Genomic DNA, 24,460 nt, shown 5'->3' with positions numbered 1-24,460 from the left:
CAATACTAGTGTCATTTATAGATTTCCAGAAATCAATTGATTGTATGGACATAGAAACGATAGATAAGGTCATTAGAGAATTTGGTGTAAATCAAAACTAGCCTACATAATTCGTGAAACACTAACAGGTACAGTATCTAAAGTCAAATTTATGGGTGAAGTATCTCAGCCTTTTGAAATAAAAACTGGTGTTAGACAAGGTGTTGATTTATCACGTTTACTTTTTAACTGCGTTCTAGAAAAAATTATAAGGATCTGGAATTCGGAGCTAAAAAAATCACAAAATTGAACCAATAACTCTGAGAAGGAAAACATGTGGAATTAAGGTAAACTGCTTGGCTTTTGCGGATGATTTCGCATACTTTCAGAAAACTTGACAAAAGCGGTTACTCAAATAAATATTCTGGAAAAATTAGCAAACAGAACTGGTCTCAAAATTACAGCTGAAAAAACAAAATTCATGAAAAATATAAAAAAATGCTCCAAAATACATAGAAACACAAATAGGTAAAATACAGCGAGTAAATAAATTTAAATATCTTGGAGAAACTATACAACAGAATGGACTTGAAAAATCTGCAACAGATGTAAGAATTAACAGAATGGAAAGAGCATATGGTTTTACCAAAAATATTTACAACAAGAAATGTATATCTAGAAAAACAAAACTAAAACACTACACCACAGTGGTACGACCAGAATGTTTATATGGATCTGAATGCCTAACGATGAACTATAAGATGGACAAACTAGAGGTACTGGAAAGAAGGACTATTAGAAAAATAATGGGTGCAATGAAAACTGCAGATGGTTGAAAAACAAGAAGTAATGAGGAGATCTACAAAAATATAGAGAAAATATCTGAAGTAATGGCCAAACGAAGATTAATCTTTTTTGGACATCTCCACCGAATAGATGGAAATAGACTAACAAAACAAATACTCCTATATTTCTGGAAGAAGAAATCGACAATAGCATGGATTACAGAAGTAAGAAAAGATCTTGAAAGAAACAACATCAAAGAATCAGAAATAGGAGAAAGAAACCGTATTAAAAACAAAATACTAAATTGGGAAGGCTTTCAAAGCAGAAGCAATAAAAAAATCGGGAACAACATGGACAGAAGAAAGGAAGAGACTTCATGGGGAGAAAATGAGGGAATACTGGAAAAATAGGAAACAACAACAAAGGAAGAAGAGGAACTGAAGTTGTTAACGTGATCCTAGTTGGTCAATACTATTGTAAAATAATAATAATAATAATAATAATAATAATAATAATAATAATAATGTAGATGATGATGTTGGATTGTGGGGCGCTGAACGTCGCGTTCATCAGTGCCCATATAACTTCCAAATCTTTCCATGTCCAGTCTCGGCACTCCCCGAATCATGATGAGGACAACACAAACACCCAGTCCACGAGTGGAGAAAATCCCCACCCCGGCCGGGATTCGATCCCAGCACCCCGTGATCCAGAGGCAGCAACGCTAGCGACTAGACCGTGAGCTGCGGGACAGTTAATGTCGAGTAATGAAATTTGTGGAGTACGTTTGTCTAGGTAACATATTTCAGTAACAGGTTAATTTAAGCGTCAGATAAGCCATTGCAAAAGTGAAATGCTGATACGTTAATAGCCTTCGTTAGTGCCAGGATGTTGAATGCAAGCAGCAAAGGTACATGCATTATATTGTATCGTGCCAGATGTCAGTTTGCGAGAGGGTATCCCATGCCTGTTGCAGTTGGTCGATCAATACAGGGACCGTTAATGTTGTGGATGATGTTGGAGATGTTTTCCGATGATGTCCCATGATTATGTGATCGATTAGAAACAGATCTGCTGATCGAAGACGCCAAGGCAACATGTCGACACGCTGTAGAGCATGTTAGCATACAACATCGGTGTGTGGGCGAGCGTTATCCTGTTGGAAATCACGCCTTTTAATGCTGTTCATGAATGGCAGCACAACAGGTCGGTCGGCCGCGGTGGTCTAGCGGTTCTAGGCGCGCAGTCTGGAACCGCGCGACTGCTACGGTCGCAGGTTCGAATCCTGCCTCGGGCATGGATGTGTGTGATGTCCTTAGGTTAGTTAGGTTTAAGTAGTTCTAAGTTCTAGGGGACTGATGACCACAGATGTTAAGTCCCATAGTGCTCAGAACCATTTGAACCATTTGAACAACAGGTCGAATCACCGGATTGACGTACGAATTTGCAGTCAGGGTGCGTGCAATAACCACGAGAGTGCTCCTGCTGCTATATGAAGTCACACCTCAGACTATAACTCCACGTGTAGGTCCAGTGCATCCAGGCGACAGACAGGTTCGTTGCAAGTCTTCGACTGGCCTCCTTGTGATCAACACACAGTCATCACTGGCACCGAGGCAAAAGTAGCTTTCATCATACAACACATCAGATCTTCACACTGCACTCCAAAGCGCTCTCCTGTTCATTAGAAGAAGCAAGGCAGTTAATGGAAGAGGCCTTACCCATACCATTTGATACAATTGAAATTCCACCCACCTCTCCATCTGAAATTAGGAGCATAATAAACTCTCTCAAGAATAAAAGCTCACATGGGATTGATGGCATTTTCAGCAGGATAATAAAAGTTTGTTCCCAAGAAATAAGTGGAATTCTTAGCCACATATGTAATAGCTCTCTGAAGCAGGGTATTTTCCCAGATAGACTGAAGTATGCCATTGTTATACCACTGCATAAAAAAGGGGATACGTCTGATGTCAGCAACTACCGCCCAATCTCTCTTCTGACTGACTTATCCAAAATTCTTCAAAAAGTAATGTACTGCAGAGTAGCTTCACACCTTTGTAAAAATAAAGTTTTAACAAAAATTCAGTTCGCTTTTCAGAAGGGTTTTTCAACGGAAAACGCTATATATACTTTCACTAATGAAATATTAAATGCTATGAGTAACCGGAAGTCACCTGCTGGGATTTTTTGTGATCTATATAAGTCTTTTGATTGTGCAAATCATGGAATACTTCTAGATAAGCTCAAGTATTTTGGTATGAATGGGACAGTGCTCAAATGGTTTAAATCATACCTAACGGGAAGAGTGCAGAAAGTTGAAATAAACAGTTCACATAATATGCAAAAAACTGGTGATTTCTCAAATTGGGGAACAATCAAGAATGGGGTGCCGCAAGGTTCGGTCTTGGGTCCTTTGCTGTTCTTAATATATATTAATGACTTTCCATTCTATATTCACGAAGATGCAAAGCTGGTACTTTTTGCCGATGATACAAGTATAGCTATCACACCCGACAGACAAGAATTAACTGGTGAAATTGTAAACGATGTTTTTCAGAAAATCATTAAGTGGTTCTCTGCAAATGGGCTCTCATTAAACTTTGACAAAACATAGTATTACAGTTACACATAGTAAATGGAATGACCCCATTAATAAATATAGACTTCGTTCAGAAATCGGTAGCTAAGGTAGATTATTAAAAATTTCTAGGTGTATGCATTGATGAGGGGTTGAACTGGAAAAAACACACTGAGGATCTGCTGGAACGTTTGAGTTCAGCTTCTTATGCTATTAGGGTCATTGCAAATTTTGGCGATATACATCTGAGTAAATTAGCTTACCACGCCTATTTTCATTCTCTGCTTTCGTATGGCATCATATTCTGGAGTAACTCATCATTGAGAAAAAGATTGTTCATTGCACAAAAGCGTGTAACCAGAATAATTGCTGGAGCTCATCCAAGATCATCCTGCAGACACTTATTTAAAGAGCTAGAAATCTTCACTGTAGCCTCACAATATATATACTTACGAAATTTGTTATTAACAATCCGAACGAATTCAAAAGTAACAGCAGTGTACATGGCTACAACACTAGGAGAAAGGATGATCTTCACTACTCAAGGTTAAATCTAACTTTGGCTCAGAAGGGGGTAAATTATGCTGCCACAAAAGTCTGACAGATAGCCATATAGCATTTAAAAGGAAATTAAAAGAATTTCTTAATGGCAACTCCTTCTACTCATTAGATGAATTTTTGGATATAGTAAGTGGGTAATTTCCTAACCTCAAAAAAATAAATAAATAAATAAATAAATAAATAAAATAAAATAAAAAAATAACTTATTGAGTGTCATGTAATGTTTTGTCTAATGTAATATCTTGTATAGACACCTTTTATTAACCTGACACGTTCCACATCATTACGAAGTGCCGTATTCATGATATGTGGAACAAGTACTAATCTAACCTAATCCTTTGACAGTCGCAAATAGAGTTGGTTTGCTTTTTGTCGGTGGAATGGACGCTACAGGGTGTTTAGTTCGGAAGTGCCCTTGAAGTAACCGAGTTGCAACAGTTCGCGGTGCCAACTGCTGTTGAGATTGCTGCTGCACGTACAGTACAGTGCACCAGAGCCATACGCCGAAAACGACGGTGCTCCCTCTCTGCAGTGTTACGTGGCTGTGGGATCCCAGTTCCTTGCAACCATACATTCTCGTGAACACCGCTGCCAGCAGTGATGTACAGTGACTCCATTCCTGCCAAGTATTTCTGCAGCATCCCAGAAAGAGCCTCCACCTTGTCGTAGCCCTATCACACGACCTCGTTGAAACTCAGTGAGTTGTTGATAATGGCGTCCTTGTCGCCTTACGGGGACCGCACCATGCCTATCCAACCCATGTTAATGTAGGCAAGTATTTGACCCATTTCTGAACAAATTATTTGATGCAGGGCCTTCATATGTTTACTGTATATTATATGATGCTAACAGAGTCAACTGTACTAAAAAAGAAATACTTTTTTAAATTTATTAACAAAAATATTAAGTTTTTTCTGCAGAAAATATTTTTTTGTGAACTTCCTAATGGCGGAATATTAATGAATGTAGTACCAGAGGTGGCTTTTTATGTTATGCAGTTCCAATATGACCACAATTGAATGAAATAACAGCATCATGAACTCCTAGTTCATTGTATGCATGTCTACAAATACAGTTTCAGGACGCGAGTTCCAAATTATGCTGTTGAAACATTCATTTGGGTTCTGTGTCTGCCCATGCAGACATGTCCTTAGAAGGTCAGGATGAACCAAGTCTCTGAAAATAGGTTTAATTGCTGTAATAACAGCAGCAGGAAGAGAATGCTGGTGAGAATAAGATTCTCCAGTTGCCTGAGCCCTATTGTATTTGCACCACGAATTTCCTCCTGATGGACCCAATCCATGACATGGCTTATCATCAGTAGAGGACTTATGGAAGAATATGGCCCAAACATCTCTCTTCATTGCCTCCAGATTTTCTTTATTTCTCCTAATTGACTGCCCATAGTATACCTGCAAGTTTTCTATAAAAATAACTCGCTATAACACTTGAACAAAACTAACCGCGTGTTTGAAAGCGTGTTGTTTACGAACAGAAACAAAAGAATACCGACCTTTGCATTCCAAGGATATCCAAGACAATCGGAAGTAAAAAAAATCCCTAACGTGCAATGAAGGGGATATAAAGATCTAAAATATATGCAGAAAAGTGGGTGACAGGAAAGTGGTCGTGGCACATACGCACGTGGTAGGAAAATGTCCTTTAAATGCTGGAAAAAAATTTTTTTTCAGCAAAATCCTTTTCAGGGTACTTAAATAAAACCTTAATCCATCGATATATGATGAAAACCGAAAATCGATTTTTTCAACCGGAATCACGGTGCGGTCCCCTTATTCTTGACGGAAATCAACTCGCCACGTCCAATCTCAAAGGTAAGTAAATCTCGTAACCGTTATAGCGTGTTTTGGAAGCAAACCTGAGTTGTATCCACATAGTGCTGTTACCAACGCCATTCTTATGCGACTGGTACAAGAGTTTAATAAATGTAGAAGCATGCCTACCAACTATCGTTTATGTAGCACAAATTCTTCCTGGTGTTGCAACTCTTTTTCCCGTCAGTGTATGAAGGGACGGGTTATCCTCCTATCTTCTACTAGACAATAAACAGTATTGGTAGCAAAACTGAAATTTTCAATGTTTAATTCGGGTTTCATCAGAAAATTGTTAGTTCGTAACGTGAAACGGAGGAATTTTGTAATAAAAACAAAGAAAACTGTATAGGTGTATCGTGTAGAGATTGAAAACGCAATTTCCTCAACAAAACGTAAAATTTAAAAAAAATAGTAATAAGAAACGTGTACAGAAATATATCAAACATCGCTTCAATACTTCGTCACACTTAAGTAAAATATATTTCTGTTATATTAACAGAATCTTCCGTCGGTTCTTGGTAGAACAACATTATAATAATAAATGAAAAGCACCAGTTAGCTTTTGTTCTACAATATTATTTTTACTGCTAACCGGTTTTCGGTTTACAAGGCCATCTTCAGTCCCCTAGAACTTAGAATTACTTAAACCTAACTAACCTAAGGACATCACACACATCCATGCCCGAGGCAGGATTCGAACCTGCGACCGTAGCGGTCGCGCGGTTCCAGACTGAAGCGCCTAGAACCGCTCGGTCACTCCAGCCGGCTCGCATCTATCAATAATACAGGAAACGCTGGTCATTGACCATGATGAAGAGCGTTCTGTTGGGTTAAAAATAACAACGATAATTACAAATAATTATGTTTGTGCGTGTAAACTGTAGTTGCACCAAAAGTAATTGCTTTGGTTACAAATAAGCGGAGAAGTTACGCGATCAACTAATTTTTATAACTTATAAGATGCAGTTTCTATTCTGTAAGAATGTAAGATACTCAATGAACTAATACTCAAGATGTGCGGTTCTAATTATGTGCGGAAAAAAAAGGACGTCGCCTCCTCCCAGAATCTTTCTTTATTTTCCTTCCCTTATTAATATGGACAGTTCTGACGGTAATCCTAGCAGTTACTACGTTATTTATGTACTCCAGAATTAATGAACCATAGTTTCACTAGAGCGCCACTCCAGTCTACGGCATTATCTGGATTTGTTCAGTCGCCCAGGCCAAGTCTTTTTATTTGGCACCACTTTGAGACTTGTCCATCGATGATGATGAAATGATAATGATGCGAACGGAATACTCAGGCTACGAGTAGATAGTCTCCGACCTGCCTGGAAATCGAGCCGGGGATCAGCTGAACAATAGACAGCAATACTAGACTATGAGCTGCGAACGTTTATACGAAATAAGCGACGGCCAAGTGATTACTCGGGTACTACGAAAGCCCAAGACCGATTATCTGCCAAAACCATATAGACTGAAGCGCCAAAGAAACCGTTATAGGCGTGCGTATTCAAATACAGTGGTATGTATACAGGCAGAATACGGCGCTGCGGCCGGCAACGCCTGTATCAATCAATAAGTGTCTGGCGCAGTTGTTAGATCGGTTACTGCTGCTACAATAGCATGTTATCAAGATTTAAGTGAGTTTCAACGTGGTGTTATTGTCGGCGCACGAGCAATGGAACACAGCCTTCCCGAGGTAGCGATGAGGTGGGGATTTTCCTGTATGACCATTTTACGAGTGTATCGTGAATATTAGGAATCCGTGAAATATCAAATGTCCGACATCGCCGCGGCCGGAAAAAGATCCTGCAAGAATGGGACCATCGCCGACTGAAAAGAATCGTTCAATGTGACAGATGTGAACCATTCCGCAAATTACTGCAGATTTCAATGCCCGACATCAACATCGAAAACCTCTTACGTAATAAAATGACAGAATCTACGCGCATTTTCAATATCAGACTTCATTTATTAGCAGAAATCGATACCCGAAGACATGTGACGTTTTCGATCATTCCTGCCCTTACATCCCGGTTCAGGATAATCTGCTCTAACAGTTTTACACGGATTTGGCCGAAAAACGATGAAACCGTTTTGGTGGTGGGCTCTTGTACTGTCATCAATCTTTCAATTTGTTTTTGTGTCTATTGATAGCTAGCTTCGTCATTATTTGGTTTTGCTGTTCTTGCAATGGCCATGTTTGTAGATCAAATTTGCAGGATTAAGGTCCGCCTATTAGCGCTAACAACTGTTTTTTCGTGTAAAATCAAATGTGTTTGAGCACCGTCTGCAATTGTCGGTGAGTTCAACTCTGAAAAACGTAAATATGTCTTAAGTAATAATGTTTCCAACGAGAATTAGTCTCAAACCCAGTTTTTGCCAGCTGTTGTCATTACCTTAAGTTTTCTGCATTATTTGGTTGTGTAAGACCCTGTGTAGGTTATCGGATGTTAGCTTGAAATCTGAAACTAAATGATGTTACTGTGAGATTTGGTTCTCAAATTAATGTATTCGTTGAGCGAAAATATTTCGCGTCAATATTTACGATTACTTACATTTACCTTTCTGAAATCCTTTCTCATTTGCATTCTCTTAAATTATTGAGAAGGCACTCACATGTTACATATGGTTCACCCATTGCTGCCAACATCGTCGAATAATGGCATCGCTCCCATTCACGTGTCGAGCGATACACCTCATACTCCAACCGGATTCTTTGCGTCCAGATGCACGTCCTCTCTGAAATGCTGAGAACTGCGAATGTTGTTCACGCGCCAGTCTGGGAGGCATAATTGCTGTCCAACAGAACACAGCACACGCAGTGAAATTCGCGAAGATTTCATGGGCTGGTACCGAAATGTCCCCTGCTTACCATCTCTGCCAGCTGCGTGGCGAAATTTTACTGCACCGTCACACGTTCATTCACAGGCCTCCAAAGTTTACAGTTTTGGATTTTTTGCCTATACGAATATCAGTATGTGACCAATTTGCTTAACTCTCTCGTAGAGCATCGTCTCTTTTGTCTTGTAATGTATTTTGAAGAACTTCGCTCGTAAATTACATTATTCCACTTCACTAAACATAGTGTTAATTTTGCAGATGTGCGTCCAGCCCATATTGGCATTCACTTGCTCTCATGTCAGTTTGGTGCCTGATTTTAATTTTCTTTACTTTCATGTTTGGTGCCAAATTTGAATTTTGCTTACAGCAGAACAGTATTGCTTACGAACGAAGTTCTTCAAAATACATTCAAAGACAAAAAAATTACGCCACGCTGTCATACAAAGTGGTCACAAATTGATATGCATAAATTTATCGGCGAAAAATGCAAAAATGTATACTTCGGTGGATGATGAAAGAATATTCTCCGCGTAGCTGGCAAGGATGGTAAACGAAGGACATGTCGATTATTAGAGTTAAAAGGTCATTGCGAATTTCATTGTGTGTGCTTGTGTGGACAGTCACTATGTCCCGCAGAGAAGGGGGTGAACAATATTCGCAGATGTGATCATTTGCGAGAGAACGTGTAATTGGACTCAAAGAAGCCCCGGATTCATCATCATCATCATCATCGACCCGGCATGCAGGTAGGGCTTCAGTGACCATAAGCAGTACCCATAGGCAGCTCACAGATGGGGGGATGAGTTCACGCCGCCTCTTGCGCCGACTAACTTTGACCTTTGTACATCAGCAAGCACAAGGAGTGTTACCGGACACCTTCGACCTGGAATCTCATTGTTTGGAGTAGAATTTTCTTCGGTGATGAGTCCCACTTCGAACTGAGCCCCGATAGCTACGTGCATACGGCGACAGAAGAGCTCCGACAGTTGACGCCGCCTCGGCTCACGCGTTTCGCGCGTCCACGACGGTCAATCAGATCATGGGCTTTTGTTTGCGTTACCGTGGCAACGCCCCAGTGTTGCCGTAGTGCTGAGCGACGTCAGAGGTCTTCTCTCGGTGTACGGAGTATTGTGAAGGCGTGTCTGGAGAAGCATCAGATAGCAGTGGGTACTAACCTCACTGTCACCCACCATACGGCCCTACAACGAGGTGTGGTGTCTACAGTGTCATTTCATTTGATAGCAGGACCCTTCTGGCTATCACACCCTTACAGCACAGCGGTATGTCGACGATATTCTACTCCCCATTTTGGTCCCCTTCATGGCAGACGATTCTGGGCTTAGATTTCAACAAGATAATGCCCACTTCCACTACGCTTGTCTTCGTGTGTACCAAACACTGCCTTAGCCAGAAAGGTCACCGGATCTCTAAAAAGAATGTTCAAATGTGTGTGAAATCTTACGGACCTAACTGCTAAGGTCATCAGCCCCTAAGCTTACACACTACTTAACCTAAATTATCCTAAGGACGAACACACACACCCATGCCAGAGGGAGGACTCGAACCTCCGCCGGGACCAGCCGCACAGTCTATGACTGTAGCGCCCAAGACCGCTCGGCTAATCCTGCGCGCGGCGCCGTATCCCCAACTGAGAACGTTTAGAACATCATCGGCAGGGTCCTTCAGTGAGGTCGAGATTTTGACAGTCTAGCGCAACAGTTGGATATAATTTGGCACGGTATCCGACAGGAGGGCAACCAACAAAACTATCAATCAATGCTAAACTGAATAACTGCTTGCATAAGGATCAGACATGGACCAACACGTTACTGACTTGTTGAAGCCCTTTCTCTTGAATAAATCATCCAGTTTTTCTGAATTGTAATCATTAATTTTCAATATATGTTCATCACATCATCGATATGCGCTTTGAGAACCAAAGACCCAGTCGTGCACCTTTGGTGTCTTGCACAACACAAAGCTTTATGCCTCGCCTGGGACTACCAACACCGACGTTGGACTGATGACGACAGGAAACATGTTTCCTGGTCGGACGAGTCTCGTTTCAAATTCTATCGAACGGATGGACGTTTTCGGGTGTGGAGACAACCTCATGTATTCGTGGACTCTGGTTGTCAGTAGGGGACTGTTCAAGCTGATGGATGCTCTGTAATGGTGTTATGCCCCTCGTATGTGTAGATACGACTCTTACAGGTGACATGTTTGTAAGCACCCTGTCTGGTCACCTGCATCCATTCTTGTCCATTGTGCATTCCGACGGATTTGGGCAATTCCAGCAGGACAATGCGATACCCCACACGTCCAGAATTGCTAGACAGTGGCTCGAGGAACGCTCTTCTGACTTTAAACACTTCCGCTGGCCACCAAACTCTCCAGACGTGAAATTATTGAGCATATCTGGAATGCCTTGCAACCTGCTGTTCAGAAGAGATCTCCATGCCATTGTACTCTTACGTATTTATGGACAGGCCTGCAGGATTCATGGTGTCAGTTGCCTCCAGCACTACTTCAGACATTAGTCGAGTCCATGTCACATCGTGTTGAGACACTCCTGCGTGCCCTACACGATATTAGGCACGTGTACCGGTTTCTTTGGCTCTTCAGTGTGGAATGTACGTCTTAATGAGTAGATAATGGTAGCATTTTCCTTTTTTAAATTTGCTCTATAACTATTTTAAATACTCAAAATCAATTTTTGTTGCCCCTGGGAGCACTGAGCGAGGTGGTGCAGTGATTACCACACTGGACCCGCATTCGGGAGGAGGGCGGTTCAAACCCACATCCGGCCATCCTGATTTATGTTTTCCTTGTTTTCCTTAAATCACTTGAGGCAAATGCCGGGATGGTTCCTTTGAAAGGGCACAGCCGGTTTCCTTCCCCATTCTTCCCAATCCGACGGGACCGATGACCTCGCTGTTTGGTCCACTCCCCCCAAATCAACCAACCAACCACGTCCCTGGGTGCCGTTATGTAGGCACTTTGCAACTGGGAACGCGTGAATATTTAGCTGTATGCTAATATAGACTACAGGGAGTTGAAAAACTATGGAAATCGTGTATACTACGAAACTCTAGTAATTTGCTACTTTCTGTTTCAGGTACGTTGCTGGTGAAGGCAAGAGGGCTATTGATGGGACTACACTCACTTACTGTGCAGGTGAGAGGGATTGTCGCAAAACAGCCGATCAGGTGAGTAGTAGTCTCAATGTTTGTGATATTACGTGCTCCGAAGGACTAGTGTGTGAACTGTGATGCTCAGTTAATTTCTAAGCACTTTTTACTGTTCAGGATCAACTACCCCTCTTCGCACAATATAGACGTCTTGTCTAAATAATTCTGCAATCCATTTTTATCTTGTGATAACATTATTAGAAGTTAAACGACAGTATCATCTGGTCATATGTAAAGTCACTAAGAGCGTCTGAGGGTTCCAATCAGTCGCTCGCTTGCTGGCCAGTCTAGTGTGGCAGTTGAAGATAGCGAAACGAGAGCCAAAGTTTTAAATTCACGTTCATGAAGTCGTTGAAACAGGAGAATCGTACAAACATACCGTCATTTGATCATCGGACAGACTCCTGTATGGACGACGTAGTAATAAGTATGCCTGGCGTAGAGAAACAACTGAAAGATTTGTGAGCAAGTAAATCACCAGGTCCAGAGGGAGTCCAAATTCGATTTCACAAATAATACTATACCGCATTGCCCCCCCCCCCCCATTGCCTAGCTTGTACTTATCGCGAATATCTCCCCCAGCACAGAGTTCCAAGCGACTGGAAGAAGGCGCAGGTGACTCCAGTATATAAGAATGGTTAAACAACGGACCGGCTAAGATTACAGGCTAATATCCCTAAATTCGGTTTGCTGCAAAATCCTTGAACGTATTCTTAGTTCGATAACAAAAATGGCTCTGAGCACTATGGGACTTAACATCTGTGGTCGCCAGTCCCCTAGAACTTAGAACTACTTAAACCTAACTAACCTAAGGACATCACACACATCCATGCCCGAGGCAGGATTCGAACCTGCGACCGTAGCAGTCGCGCGGCTCCGGACTGAGCGCCTAGAACCGCTAGACCACCGCGGCCGGCAGTTCGATAACAAAGTTTCTTGGGACTGAGAAGCTTATGTCCACGAATCAGCATGGCTTTAGAAAGCATCTCTCGAGCGAGTCTTAGCTTGCCCTTTTGTCACATGATATACTGCGAACTATGGACGAAGGGCAACAGGCAGATTCCGTATTTGTAGATTTCCGGAAAGCATTTGACACGATGCCCCACGGCAGGCTGTCAAAGAACGTATTCTTATGTTCACAGATGTGTGAGTGGCTCAAAGACTTCGTATATAGAACCAAGTGCGATGTCCTCAACGTCGAGTGTTCATCACAGACAAGGAGTGCCGCAGGGAAGTGTGGTAGGACCGCTGTTGTTCTCTATAAACGAGTTGCCGGCCGGAGTGGCCGAGCGGTTCTAGGCGCTACAGTCTAGAACCGCCCGACCGCTCTAGAACCGCCCCACCGCTACGGTCGCCGGTTCGAATCCTGCCTCGGGCATGGATGTGTGTGATGTCCTTAGGTTAGTTAGGTTTAACTAGTTCTAAGTTCTAGGGGACTGATGACTCCGGAAGTTAAGTCCCATAGTGCTCAGAGCCATCTGAACCATCATCTATAAACGAGTTGGCGGGCAGGGTGGGTAAAAATCTGCGCTTATGAAACTTCCTGGCAAAAAAGTCGCGTGCGAGAGGCGTTAAATAAGTAATGCTACACTTTTCTTCTCGGACGATTTTGGTTAAAAAAATGCGTAATTTGACGTGGGACATCGTGTAATATTCCCGCTTCAGCCCCTATAGTTTCGTGAAGTTCCCAAAGGTCGAGACGCTATAGATATCCTTCAGAAAGGCGTCGGTAAAGAAGGCGCGTTCCAAACAGAAGCTGCTATTGAGTTTCTTTTTGCGGAAAACCAGAGGATCGTACATATTCACTGGCGTCTGCGGAATGTCAGAGGGGACAGGCAGAGAACAAAAGCACGGTGAGTAATTGGGCGAGGCGTCTGCCATCATCCCAAGGTCGCACAAGCATGTTCGATCTCCCGCTTGCCAGCCACCCGTTCACTGCTGTGGCTCCTGCCATTGTGGTGCGGACGCTCTCATTCGAAGCTATCGACGGATCACAGTCAAACATCTGACAGCACACCTGGACGTCTCGGATGGTAGTACTGACACACTTGTCCACAGATGGGGTTCTCAAAGCTGTGTGTTCGCAGTGTTTCTCGCCGCCTAACAGAAATCATAAAGACCAACGAAGGATCATCTGTGCGGAGTAGTTTGCGCGGTACGAGGCTGATCGTGACAGTTGTTGTCGCACATCGTCACAGAGATAAAAGATGGGTTCATCACTTCGATTCGGAACTTAACGACAGTGGGAGTAGGCATAGGAGTGATTTAAAATGTAATGACCATCATCATCATCATTTAAGACTGATTATGCCTTTCAGCGTTCTGTCTGGAGCATAGTACCCCTTATAAAATTCCTCCATGATCCCCTATTCAGTGCTAACATTGGTGCCTCTTCTGATGTTAAGCCTATTACTTCAAAATCATTCTTAACCGAATCCAGGTACCTTCTCCTTCGTCTACCCCGACTCCTCCTACCCTCTACTGCTGAACCCATGAGTCTCTTGGGTAACCTTGCTTCTCCCATGCGTGTAACATGACCCCACCATCTAAGCCTGTTCGTCCTGACTGCTACAGCTATAGAGTTCATTCACAGTTTTTCTTTGATTTCCTCATTGTGGACACCCTCCTGCCATTGTTCCCATCTACTAGCACCTGCAATCATCCTAGCTACTTTCATATCCGTAACCTCAACCTTATTGATAAGGTAACCTGAATCCACCCAGCTTTCGCTCCTACACAACAAAGTTGGTCGATAGCTTGAAAGGTGCACAAATAACTTAGTGTTGGTACTGAATTCCTTCTTGCAGAAGAGAGTAGATCGTAGCTGAGCGCTCACTGCATTAGCTTTGCTACACCTCGCTTCCAGTTCTTTCACTATGTTGCCATCTTGTGAGAATATGCATCCTAGATACTTGGAACCGTCCACCCGTTCTAACGTTGTTCCTCCTGTTTGACACTCAACCGGTTTATATTTCTTTCCCACTGACATTACTTTTGTTTTGGAGATGCTAATCTTCATACCATAGTCCTTACATTTCTGATCTAGGTCTGAAATATTACTTTGCAACCTTTGAATCGAATCTGCCATCACAAATAAGTCATCCGCATATGCGAGACTGCTTATTTTGTGTTCACATATCTTAATCTCACCCAGCCAGTCTATTATTTTCAACATATGATCCATAAATAATATGAACAACAGTGGAGACAGGTTGCGGCCTTGTCTTACCCCTGAAACTACTCTGAACCATGAAATCAATTTACCGTCAACTCTAACTGCTGTCTGACTGTCTATGTAAAGACCGTCAATTGCTTGCAAAAGTTTGGCTCCTATTCCATAATCTCGTAGAACAGACAATAACTTCCTCCTAGGAACCCGGTCATATGCCTTTTCTAGATCTATAAAACGTAGATACAATTCCCTGTTCCACTCGTAACACTTCTCCATTATTTGCTGTAAGCTAAAGATCTGGTCCTGACAACCTCTAAGAGGTTGAATGATCATATAAAATTAATCGTTGGTAAAGCAGATGCCAGACTGAAATTCATTGGAAGAATCCTAAGGAAATGCAGTCCTAGAACAAAAGAAGTAGGTTACAGTACACTTGTTCGCCCACTGCTTGAACACTGCTCACCAGTGTGCGATCCGTACCAGATAGGGTTGATAGAAGAGATAGAAGATCCAATGGACAGCAGCGCGCTTCGTTACAGGATCATTTAGTAATTGCGAAAGCGTTACGGAGATGATAGATAAACTCCAGTGGAAGACTCTGCAAGAGAGACGCTCAGTTGCTCGGTACGGGCTTTTGTTGCAGTTTCGAGAACATATCTTCACCGAGGAGTCAAGCAGTATATTGCTCCCTCCTACGTATATCTCGCGAAGAGACCATGAGGATAAAATCAGACAGATTAAAGCCCACGCAGAGGCTTACCGACAATCTTTCTTTCCACGAACAAAACGAGACTGGAATAGAAGGAGAACCGATAGAGGTACTCAAGGTACCCTCCGCCACACACCGTCAGGTGGCTTGCGGAGTATGGATGTAGATGTAGATGCATGGAGTGGCGCCACACCAGCCCTCTTCCCATGAAAAAGTTTAAAGCTGCACGCTCAGCCCGTAAAGTCATGGCGACAGTCTTCTGGGAGCGTGAAGGGTTTCTGTTTGATGTACTCCCTCATGGTTCAACGATTGTGCTATCTTCAGTAGTTGCAGAAACGCCTTCAGCGTGTTCATCGCCACAAAAAGGCAAACGAACTTCGTATTCTTGGTGACATCGCAAAGACTCGCACAAGTCTCCTCATCCCAAAGGAGCTTATAAAGCTTCCTCATCCACCTTCTCTGCCTCGTAATGACTGGGTGTTATGTGATGTCCTTAGGTTAGTTAGGTTTAAGTAGTTCTAAGTTCTAGGGGACTGATGACCTCAGATGTTAAGTCCCATAGTGCTCACAGCCATTTGAACCTCATCCACCGTAGATCTCCACCTTGTGATTTTCATCTGTTTGGCCCAGTAAATGCACTCCGCGGGAAGCAGTTCGTGGATGACGGGGAGGTTATTGATGCTGCACCGACCTCGACCAATAGAGTGTCACCATGCGAGCATACAAGTCAGGTGGAGTAAGCCCTTCACAGTGAACGGACATAAGTTGAAAAATAGGATTTAACAGCCAAAAGAGTGGGGAATAATATAGTGTATATATATACTAAGATGCTTGCTCCAACTAAGGTTGACAACCTTCGACAGTCAAAAATGGAAAGGTCTTTTAGGAAAAAAATTCCACCGTCCTGCTCAAAAAGGCAGGAAAAGGCTACATCGGATTCGGTGGGTAGTCAACTAGAAGACAGCAACGAATCGGAGCGTTTGCAACCATCCAAATGCACACTAAAACACAAAAAGAAGATTAAACATAAACAAATAAATTATATAGCAACACACAACATAAACTCACTACTTCAGACCGGAAAACTCAAGGAGCTCACAGATGAACTAAATAAACAAAAAATTTTAATAACAGGGATCCAAGAAATGAGAAACACCACAGAGGACCCATTCGAATCACAAGGATACAGAATTTATAATGGGAAACCAGGACCGAGGGCAATGAAACAATGTCCCCAGTTTGGAACAGTGTTTTTAGTAAACATAAAAATAATAGATTCAGTAACGGATTTCCAAGCAGTATCACCAAGAATTGCGACTCTAAGCTTTAAAACAATAAATAAAACCTACACAATAATAAATGCTCATGCCCCAACAAATGAAAAAAATTGTCTAACAAAAACAAAGGAAGAGGTAGATAAATTTTGGGACCTTCTAGAACAAACTGTGAACAGAGTAGATAAAAGAATGTAAAAATATTATTGGGAGATTTCAATGCTCATTTGGGATAAGAAAGGAAATATAAAGATATAATTGGAAAATGGAGTCCACATAAATTTACAAACAAAAACGGTCAAAGACTTGTAGAACTCTGCAGAGAACACAACCTTATATCTAAATCAACATACCTTAGGAGGAAGCCAAGTAAACTTAAAACATGGAAACATCCAGACTGGAGGAAGGGCGAGTGGCAGCTAGACCATGTCTGTATGGACAAAAATTTTCATAAGGAGATCCACAATGTTAAAGTACTGAGAGGAGTAGACACAGGCTCAGACCATTATATGGTTAAAATTAAAATCAAATTCACACCATTAAAGAAGAGGACTGGAAAAACTAATAAAATAAAAAGGAGGTTTGACCCACATCAGCTAATTAAAAATAATAAGTACCAACAAATAACACAAACCATCAAATTAACAGATGATCTAGAACAACTAGTGCCTAATCTTAAAAAAGAAGCAGAGAATCTAGCTCCCTTGAACCCACGAAGGAAACATGCATGGTGGACTTCAGAATGTGACAAATTCCATGAAGATAGACACCAAGCATTGTTAAAGTTTCAAACACATAAAACTGAAGAAAATGCCATCAACCTAAAAAATGAAAGAAAAAAATTCACTCAAAATATTAGAAGAATCAAGAGAGGATTTCATAAAGATATTATAAAGTCTATAGAAGGTAATTATCATAAAACCAACTCCAGGAACTACTACAAAATCTTTGGGAAACAACTACAACAACATGAGGCCCCTACACTAATACTGAAAGATGAAGATGGAAGAATGATACACAGTAACAAGGAAAATGCAGAAATCATGGCAAAAGCATTTAACAAACTTCTGAATTGCGAGGAACCCAAAGAACCCTTACAAATCGACATAAATACCCCACAAAAACCAAACCTAACAAACTAGAACCCCCAACAAAATAATTATAAGGCATGTGGAGAAGATAAGGTTTTTGTTGAAATGTGGAAATATGCAAGTGACACAGTCAAGACCTCCTTACACATGGCTCTAACAAAAATTTGGGTAACAGAACAATTTCCCGAACATTGGACCACAGCTATCATCCACCCACTACACAAAAAGGGAGATAAGAGCAACCCAGACAACTACAGAGGAATCTCTCTCCTTGATTGCACATATAAAATTCTATCCAAGAGCCTATATGAAAGAATCAAGGAGCAATTAGAACAGGAGTTAGGGGAATATCAGGGAGGTTTCAGACCATGGAGAAGCTGTGCAGAGCAGATAATTAGTTTAAAATTGATTATGGCGTACTACAAGAAACGGAACAAACCTCTGGCAATAACATTTGTAGATTTTAAGAAGGCATATGACTGTTTCCACAGGCCTTCAATATTAAAAATTTTAAGAAATCTAGGACTCCATCCAAAACTAATTAAAATAACCATTCCTCATAAAAACAGGCTTAAGACATGGTGACTGCCTATCACCATTACTTTTCAACTGTGCACTGGAATACATAATGAGAGAATGGTACAAGGACAATCCAAAGAGGATAAGAATTGGAAGTGCAAAAGATGATATTAGCTTAAACTGCTTGGGATTCGCTGATGATCTTGCCCTCCTAGCCAACACCGTTCAAGAAGCCAGGCAACAAGTGAAATCACTACAAGAAATAGCAGAGAAAGTAGGCCTTAGAATATCATTTGAAAAAAAGGAGATTATGCTAACTGATGCACCACTTGCAAACAAAATTACAATAGGAGAACAGGAAATCAAAATTGTTGATAAATTTAAATATTTAGGCGAAATAATAACATACAGTCTAAATGAGAAGCCATCATGGCAAAATAGAATAAAAAAAACTGAACTATGCAAATTGCATTACCAAAACTACATACAACAAAAAAGCCTATCTATAGATGCAAAATTAAAACACTATAAAACAGTTACACAACCAGAAATAACGTATGCAGCTGAAACTATCTTCAAAACAACTAATACAGCAGAAATTGACAGAATATTAAAAATAGAAAGAAGAATAATTAGGACATGTATAAATAAACAGTATAAAATAAATGGACATTGGAGAATAGCATCAAATGAAACAGTATATAAGAAAATAGAACCAGTCATGAGCACAATCAGGAAGAAACGCATCTCATTCTTTGGACATCTTATGAGAACTCCAGAAAACAGAATTAGTAAAAAAATAATTCAAAAATTGTGGAATAGCAAGAGCGACATTAAATGGATCACAGAAATTAAGGAAGATATAAAAGAACTTCAAATTACAGTAGATGGCCTAAAAAACAAGACAGAAAACCAGAATACTGCAAGACCCGCAAACCAGACTACAAATGAAAATCAATAAAAGGAGTACAGGAAGAGTTGTCTCAGATGAAGAAAGAAAGAAAATATCTGAAAGAATGAAGAAATATTGGGCAGACAGAAGAGCAAAACACCTTTCATATAAGAATAGCCTCTAATAATTATATTACCTAAACATCATATTAAGTTATTGTCGAACCAAATTGTATTCATGTGTAACAACTTGTTTACAACTTTGTATTTTTGACTACAGTGGTCCAATGAAGGCCATAAAATAAATAATAAAAACTAAGATGCTGCTCGTTAGAATGAAATTACAATTAGCTGCTTACAGGCGATGACATACGTCAACGGAGACAGATGGAAATGTGTGCCCCGCCTGGGACTCGAACGTGGGATCTCCTGCTTACATGGCAGACGCTTTATCCATCTGAGACACCGAGGGTACAGAAGATAGCGCGACTGCAGGGATTTATCTCTGGCGCGTCTCCCGCGAAACCCACATTCTCAACGTATTGTCCCGCACTACATTCGTAGTGCCCCCGCCCATTATACTCATTACTCACGGCGCGTTGCCGATTCCCGTAAGAGTTCGGGCATTGTTTGTTCATTCGCACAGAAGAAGAAGATGGTGAAGTGGCCGGTGAGCCTTATAAGATGGTATCTGTTCTTTCGGACATGCCCGGACAATACGTTGAGAATGTGGGTTTCGCGGGAGGCGTGCCAGAGATAAATCCGTGCAGTCGCGCTATCCTCTGTGTCCTCGGTGGCTCAGATGGATACAGCGTCTGTCATGTAAGCAGGAGATCCCGGGTCCGAGTCCCTGTCGGGGCACACATTTTCATCTGTCCCCGTTGACGTATGTCAACGCCTGTAAGCAGCTAAGGGTGTTCATTTCATTGTAATTTCATTCTACCGAGCTGCATGGTCACCGATGGTATCTGTTCTTTCGGACATGTCCGAAAGAATAGATACCATCTGAGAATGTGGGTTTCGCGGGGGCGTGCCAGAGATAAATCCCTGCAGTCGCGCTATCCTCTGTGTCCTCGGTGGCTCAGATGGATAGAGCGTCTGCCATGTAAGCAGGAGATCCCGGGTTCGAGTCCCGGTCGGGGCACACGTTTTCATCTGTCCCCGTTGATGTATGTCAACGCCTGTAAGCAGCTAAGGGTGTTCATTCCATTGTAATAATATGGTGTACTATATAACATTACTTGCTGGAAAACCCTCGTATGAAGCGAAGAACTACAAGCTCCCTTAGCAAAACACAAACTCCAACTGCTGACGTACACTCTATTCTGTTAAAAAAATGCGAAGAAAAGAGATGAAGCATACTGCTCACTGTAATTTCGAGATGTCTGCTGATTTGTGTCTTCGGAGTCTTAGGTACGTCGATGACACCTTCCTGATATTGCCTCACGGTGAAAATACACTGCAGCAGTTCGTGGATCACATGAACCGTGTCCAATCCAACATTAAATTTACCTTCGAGATGTATAGTCTGGGAGACGAGTCTTTGGTATTGACAGCTCGGTAGCGTCTTTCCGTTGCCTAGCGACCGCAGGCAGGCAGCCAATGACGGCCTTTGAGCGGGTAGCAAGGGCCACGTTGCCGCTCTGAAATCTGGACGCGCGCGCTTATGAAATTTACCAGTGTCTCGCGTGCAGGCGGTACGGTCGTTCGTCGTTTTTCTGAAGTTGAATTCGCAGTTTATTTCGTTTTTGTTGTTTTTAGTGTTTCTTTGTTTATGTTTCGTTGTAAACAATGTCTAGTGCGGCGGGTAGTACCAGCCCAACACAAGAAGTGAAACGGAGGAAGAAAAGTGTGTTACACACCCAGGCCCGTGAATTCGTGTGCTCTGTGAGGGATTACTTTGAGAAAGAAAAGGACAAAGGTGGGCCCTTAATTCCTGTTCAGGTTGTGAAGAGAACTGCAGCAGCATTGAAAATAAGTAAGAACACTGTTGTAAAGATAGGGAAAGAACAGTATAGTGTAGATTGTGACGAGAGTGACACAACAAAGCTGCACACACCAGGAAAGAAGCGACCGAGAAATAAGCAGGTGACAGCTTTAAACGATTTTCAGAAAGACGCTATTCGTCGTCATATATACAGCTATTATAAGAGAAGGGAACATCCCACTCTATCTAAATTACAGGTGTCGCTTCAGAAAGACGATCTTTTTAAAGGGAGCAAATTTTCATTGCGTACGGTGTTGAAAGACATAAGCTTCAGCTATTCACTGTTTAACGGACGCAAAATATTAATGGAAAGGACAGATGTAGTTGCATGGCGGTGCAGATTTCTGCGCAGGATCATGGGTGTGGAATTCGAAAGTATAGTGTGGTTAGATGAAACTTGGGTCAATGCCAGCCATTCTTTACGTAGAGGCTGGAATGATGGAACGCCCGAGGGGACAATGGCAGTGCCTGTTGGCAAAGGAGGGCGTATTATTGTCTTACATGCAGGAACATCGAAAGGTTTTGTGCCAAACTGCTTGAAAATGTTTCGGTCAAAAAAGACGGGAGATTACCATGAAGAAATGAACAGTGTAGTATTTCAAGAATGGTTCGAGACATCGCTTATGACGAATCTGACAAGTCCATCAGTGATTGTTATGGACAATGCGCCTTATCATTCAGTTGTTCACGACAAGGCGGCAACAAAAAAGGACGATATCATTCAGTGGCTGAAACGGCGAAAAGTAGATTTCAGAGAAGATTTAAGGAAGGCGGAACTGCTCGAAACTGTGGCACAAAAGAAACCCCAATTTCCAACATATGTAATTGACGAGATTGCTAAAAGGCACGGGCATGAAATCGTTCGGCTTCCTCCATACCACTGTCACTTCAATGCAATTGAAGGAGTGTGGGCGCAGATAAAAAATTACATTGCTGCAAACAATAAAAAATTCACGATCTCTGAAGTGGAAACTCTCCTTCCAGCAGCTATCAATAAAGTGACAAGCTAGACGTGGGCTAAAATTGTAAACAGCACTGCAAGTGCCATCAGAGAGGCGGCCAAAACCGAAGGGGTTGTGGAAGAATGCATCGAAAATTTAATTATACATCTGGGAGAGAGCAGTGATAGTTCGAGTAGTGCTGAGGAAGACAATGTCAAATCAGATACTGACAGTGATGTGAGTGGTGTTTTTCCATTACAGTAACTACAACGTATTCAGGAATGTAAGGAGGGAGTTTGCTATCGATCTGCAACCAGATCATCATATTGTGAGTACTTTCTTCAGATTATAACTCTTAATACACTGACCAATTATTCTGTAGCTTGTAGTAGAACAAATTAATAATGCTAATACTTAACAATGGAAACCAAAACTGCTAATGTTCAACAACTTGCGAAAATAGTTTTCATTTCACCGTCTGCTCGCCGGAACTGTCAGTACCAATCACTCGTCTCACGGACTATAGAAGGATGGCAGGCTACCGTTCTTAGATGTTTTAGTTGAGCGGGCGGCAGGAGACCGGCGTGGTCATTCAGTGTACAGGAAGCGGAAGCACACTGATCGATATTTGAACGTCGCTAGTTTTCACGACCCTGTACACAAGAAGGCGGTCCTGAACATACACGGAGCCAAAGTTATTTCTGACGGGGACCGCCTACAGCCTGAATTACAAAAAGTGGCTCTGAGCACTATGGGACTTAACATCTGAGGTCATCAGTCCCCTAGACTTAGAACTGCTTAAACCTAACTAACCTAAGGACATCACACACATCCATGCCCGAGGCAGGATTCGAACCTGCGACCGCAGCAGCAGCGCGGTTTCGGACTGAAGCGCCTAGAACCGCTCGGCCACAACGGCCGGCCGCCTGAATTACAGCATTTAGCTACAGCAAAAGAAGGACGCCTTGTGAATCGGCGAAGAAGCCAGGCCGGCTGCTTTCCTGCCATACTGTGGGGCAACGAGCGGCAATTTAGGATGTACACTGCAGAGACATGAATTCAGACCAGTGTTCCGGGCCGCCACCCAAGATACGTGATGCGTTGCGCCCTGTTAAAGACGACATAGCTCTTCGTGTACCCGCTGGCGGCAGCATATAGATGGACCAGACAACTCGCACAGATGAAGAGCGTTGTACAGTGCACAAGAGACATATTAACCAAAGAGAGCTCGGCAAGTCGGCCATAGCTGAGCATTGCCTCGAAAACGGACACGAAATACAGTTTTGAGAGCACCAGAATATTGGCTCATGCGTCGACATACTGAGACTCCTTTGTAAAAGAGGCGGCTGAGATTAGAATGAGCAGCAACAATTTCGACAGAGACCAGGGCTACACATTGAGACGGAGGTGGGGGCGGGCTTTAGATGTCGAATGGAGGCAACGCTTGTAACGAGGTGGGAACGGCAGTTTCAAACGTGGCGCTGGCCGCTCGCACTCTGTCCCCGGCAGGCCGGAGCTGCTATAATTGCAGATTCCACATTGAGCCGTAAAGATAATAGAAAGTTAAAGTAATGGCAGGATTTCACCGATGAACGTTTGAATTTTTGGAGAGGAAAATATGAAAGTGCAAAAAAATCAAATGGCTCTGAGCACTATGGGACTTAACTTCTGAGGTCATCAGTCCCCTAGAACTTAGAACTACTTAAACCTAACTAACCTAAGGACATCACACACATCCATGCCCGAGGCAGGATTCGAACCTGTGACCGTAGCAGCAGCGCGGTTCCGGACTAAAGCGCCTAGAACCGCTCGGCCACCCCCGCCGGCGCAGATGTAAGTGTAAGTGTAAAAGGGCAGTGCAATGGCGGAGGTGTCAGATGTACTCAGGGAAGTCCTACGAAAAGATTTCCGAGGCTATTATGGCCGCACGACGGGAATTAACAGACGCTGAAAACGTAACGGTAGTTGGAGATAGACACATGGGACAATCTGTTTCGGAAATCGTTAAGGAATTCAATGCTCCGAGATCCACAGTGTCAAGAGCGTGCCGACAATACCGAATTTCAAGCATTATCTCTCCCAACTGACAGCCAAGTGGC

General features: G+C 42.3%; 1 protein-coding gene across 3 annotated transcripts in view; it reads left to right on the top strand.

The window, feature by feature from the left end:
• The window catches only part of LOC126215047 (mucin-5AC-like), a 270,054-nt gene that overhangs the window by 187,386 nt on the left and 58,208 nt on the right, over positions 1 to 24,460 (top strand). For all 3 annotated transcript variants that reach the window (XM_049941689.1, XM_049941687.1, XM_049941688.1), the window contains exon 3: positions 11,705 to 11,795. In XM_049941689.1, the coding sequence (XP_049797646.1) occupies positions 11,705 to 11,795 (91 nt within the window). The remainder of the gene's footprint in view (positions 1 to 11,704; positions 11,796 to 24,460) is intronic.

This window comes from Schistocerca nitens, chromosome 12, assembly GCF_023898315.1.
Source record: "Schistocerca nitens isolate TAMUIC-IGC-003100 chromosome 12, iqSchNite1.1, whole genome shotgun sequence".
Lineage (NCBI taxonomy): Eukaryota > Metazoa > Arthropoda > Insecta > Orthoptera > Acrididae > Schistocerca > Schistocerca nitens.
The sequence above is the reverse complement of the archived record's forward strand: the minus strand, read 5'-3'. Positions and strand labels throughout refer to the sequence as shown.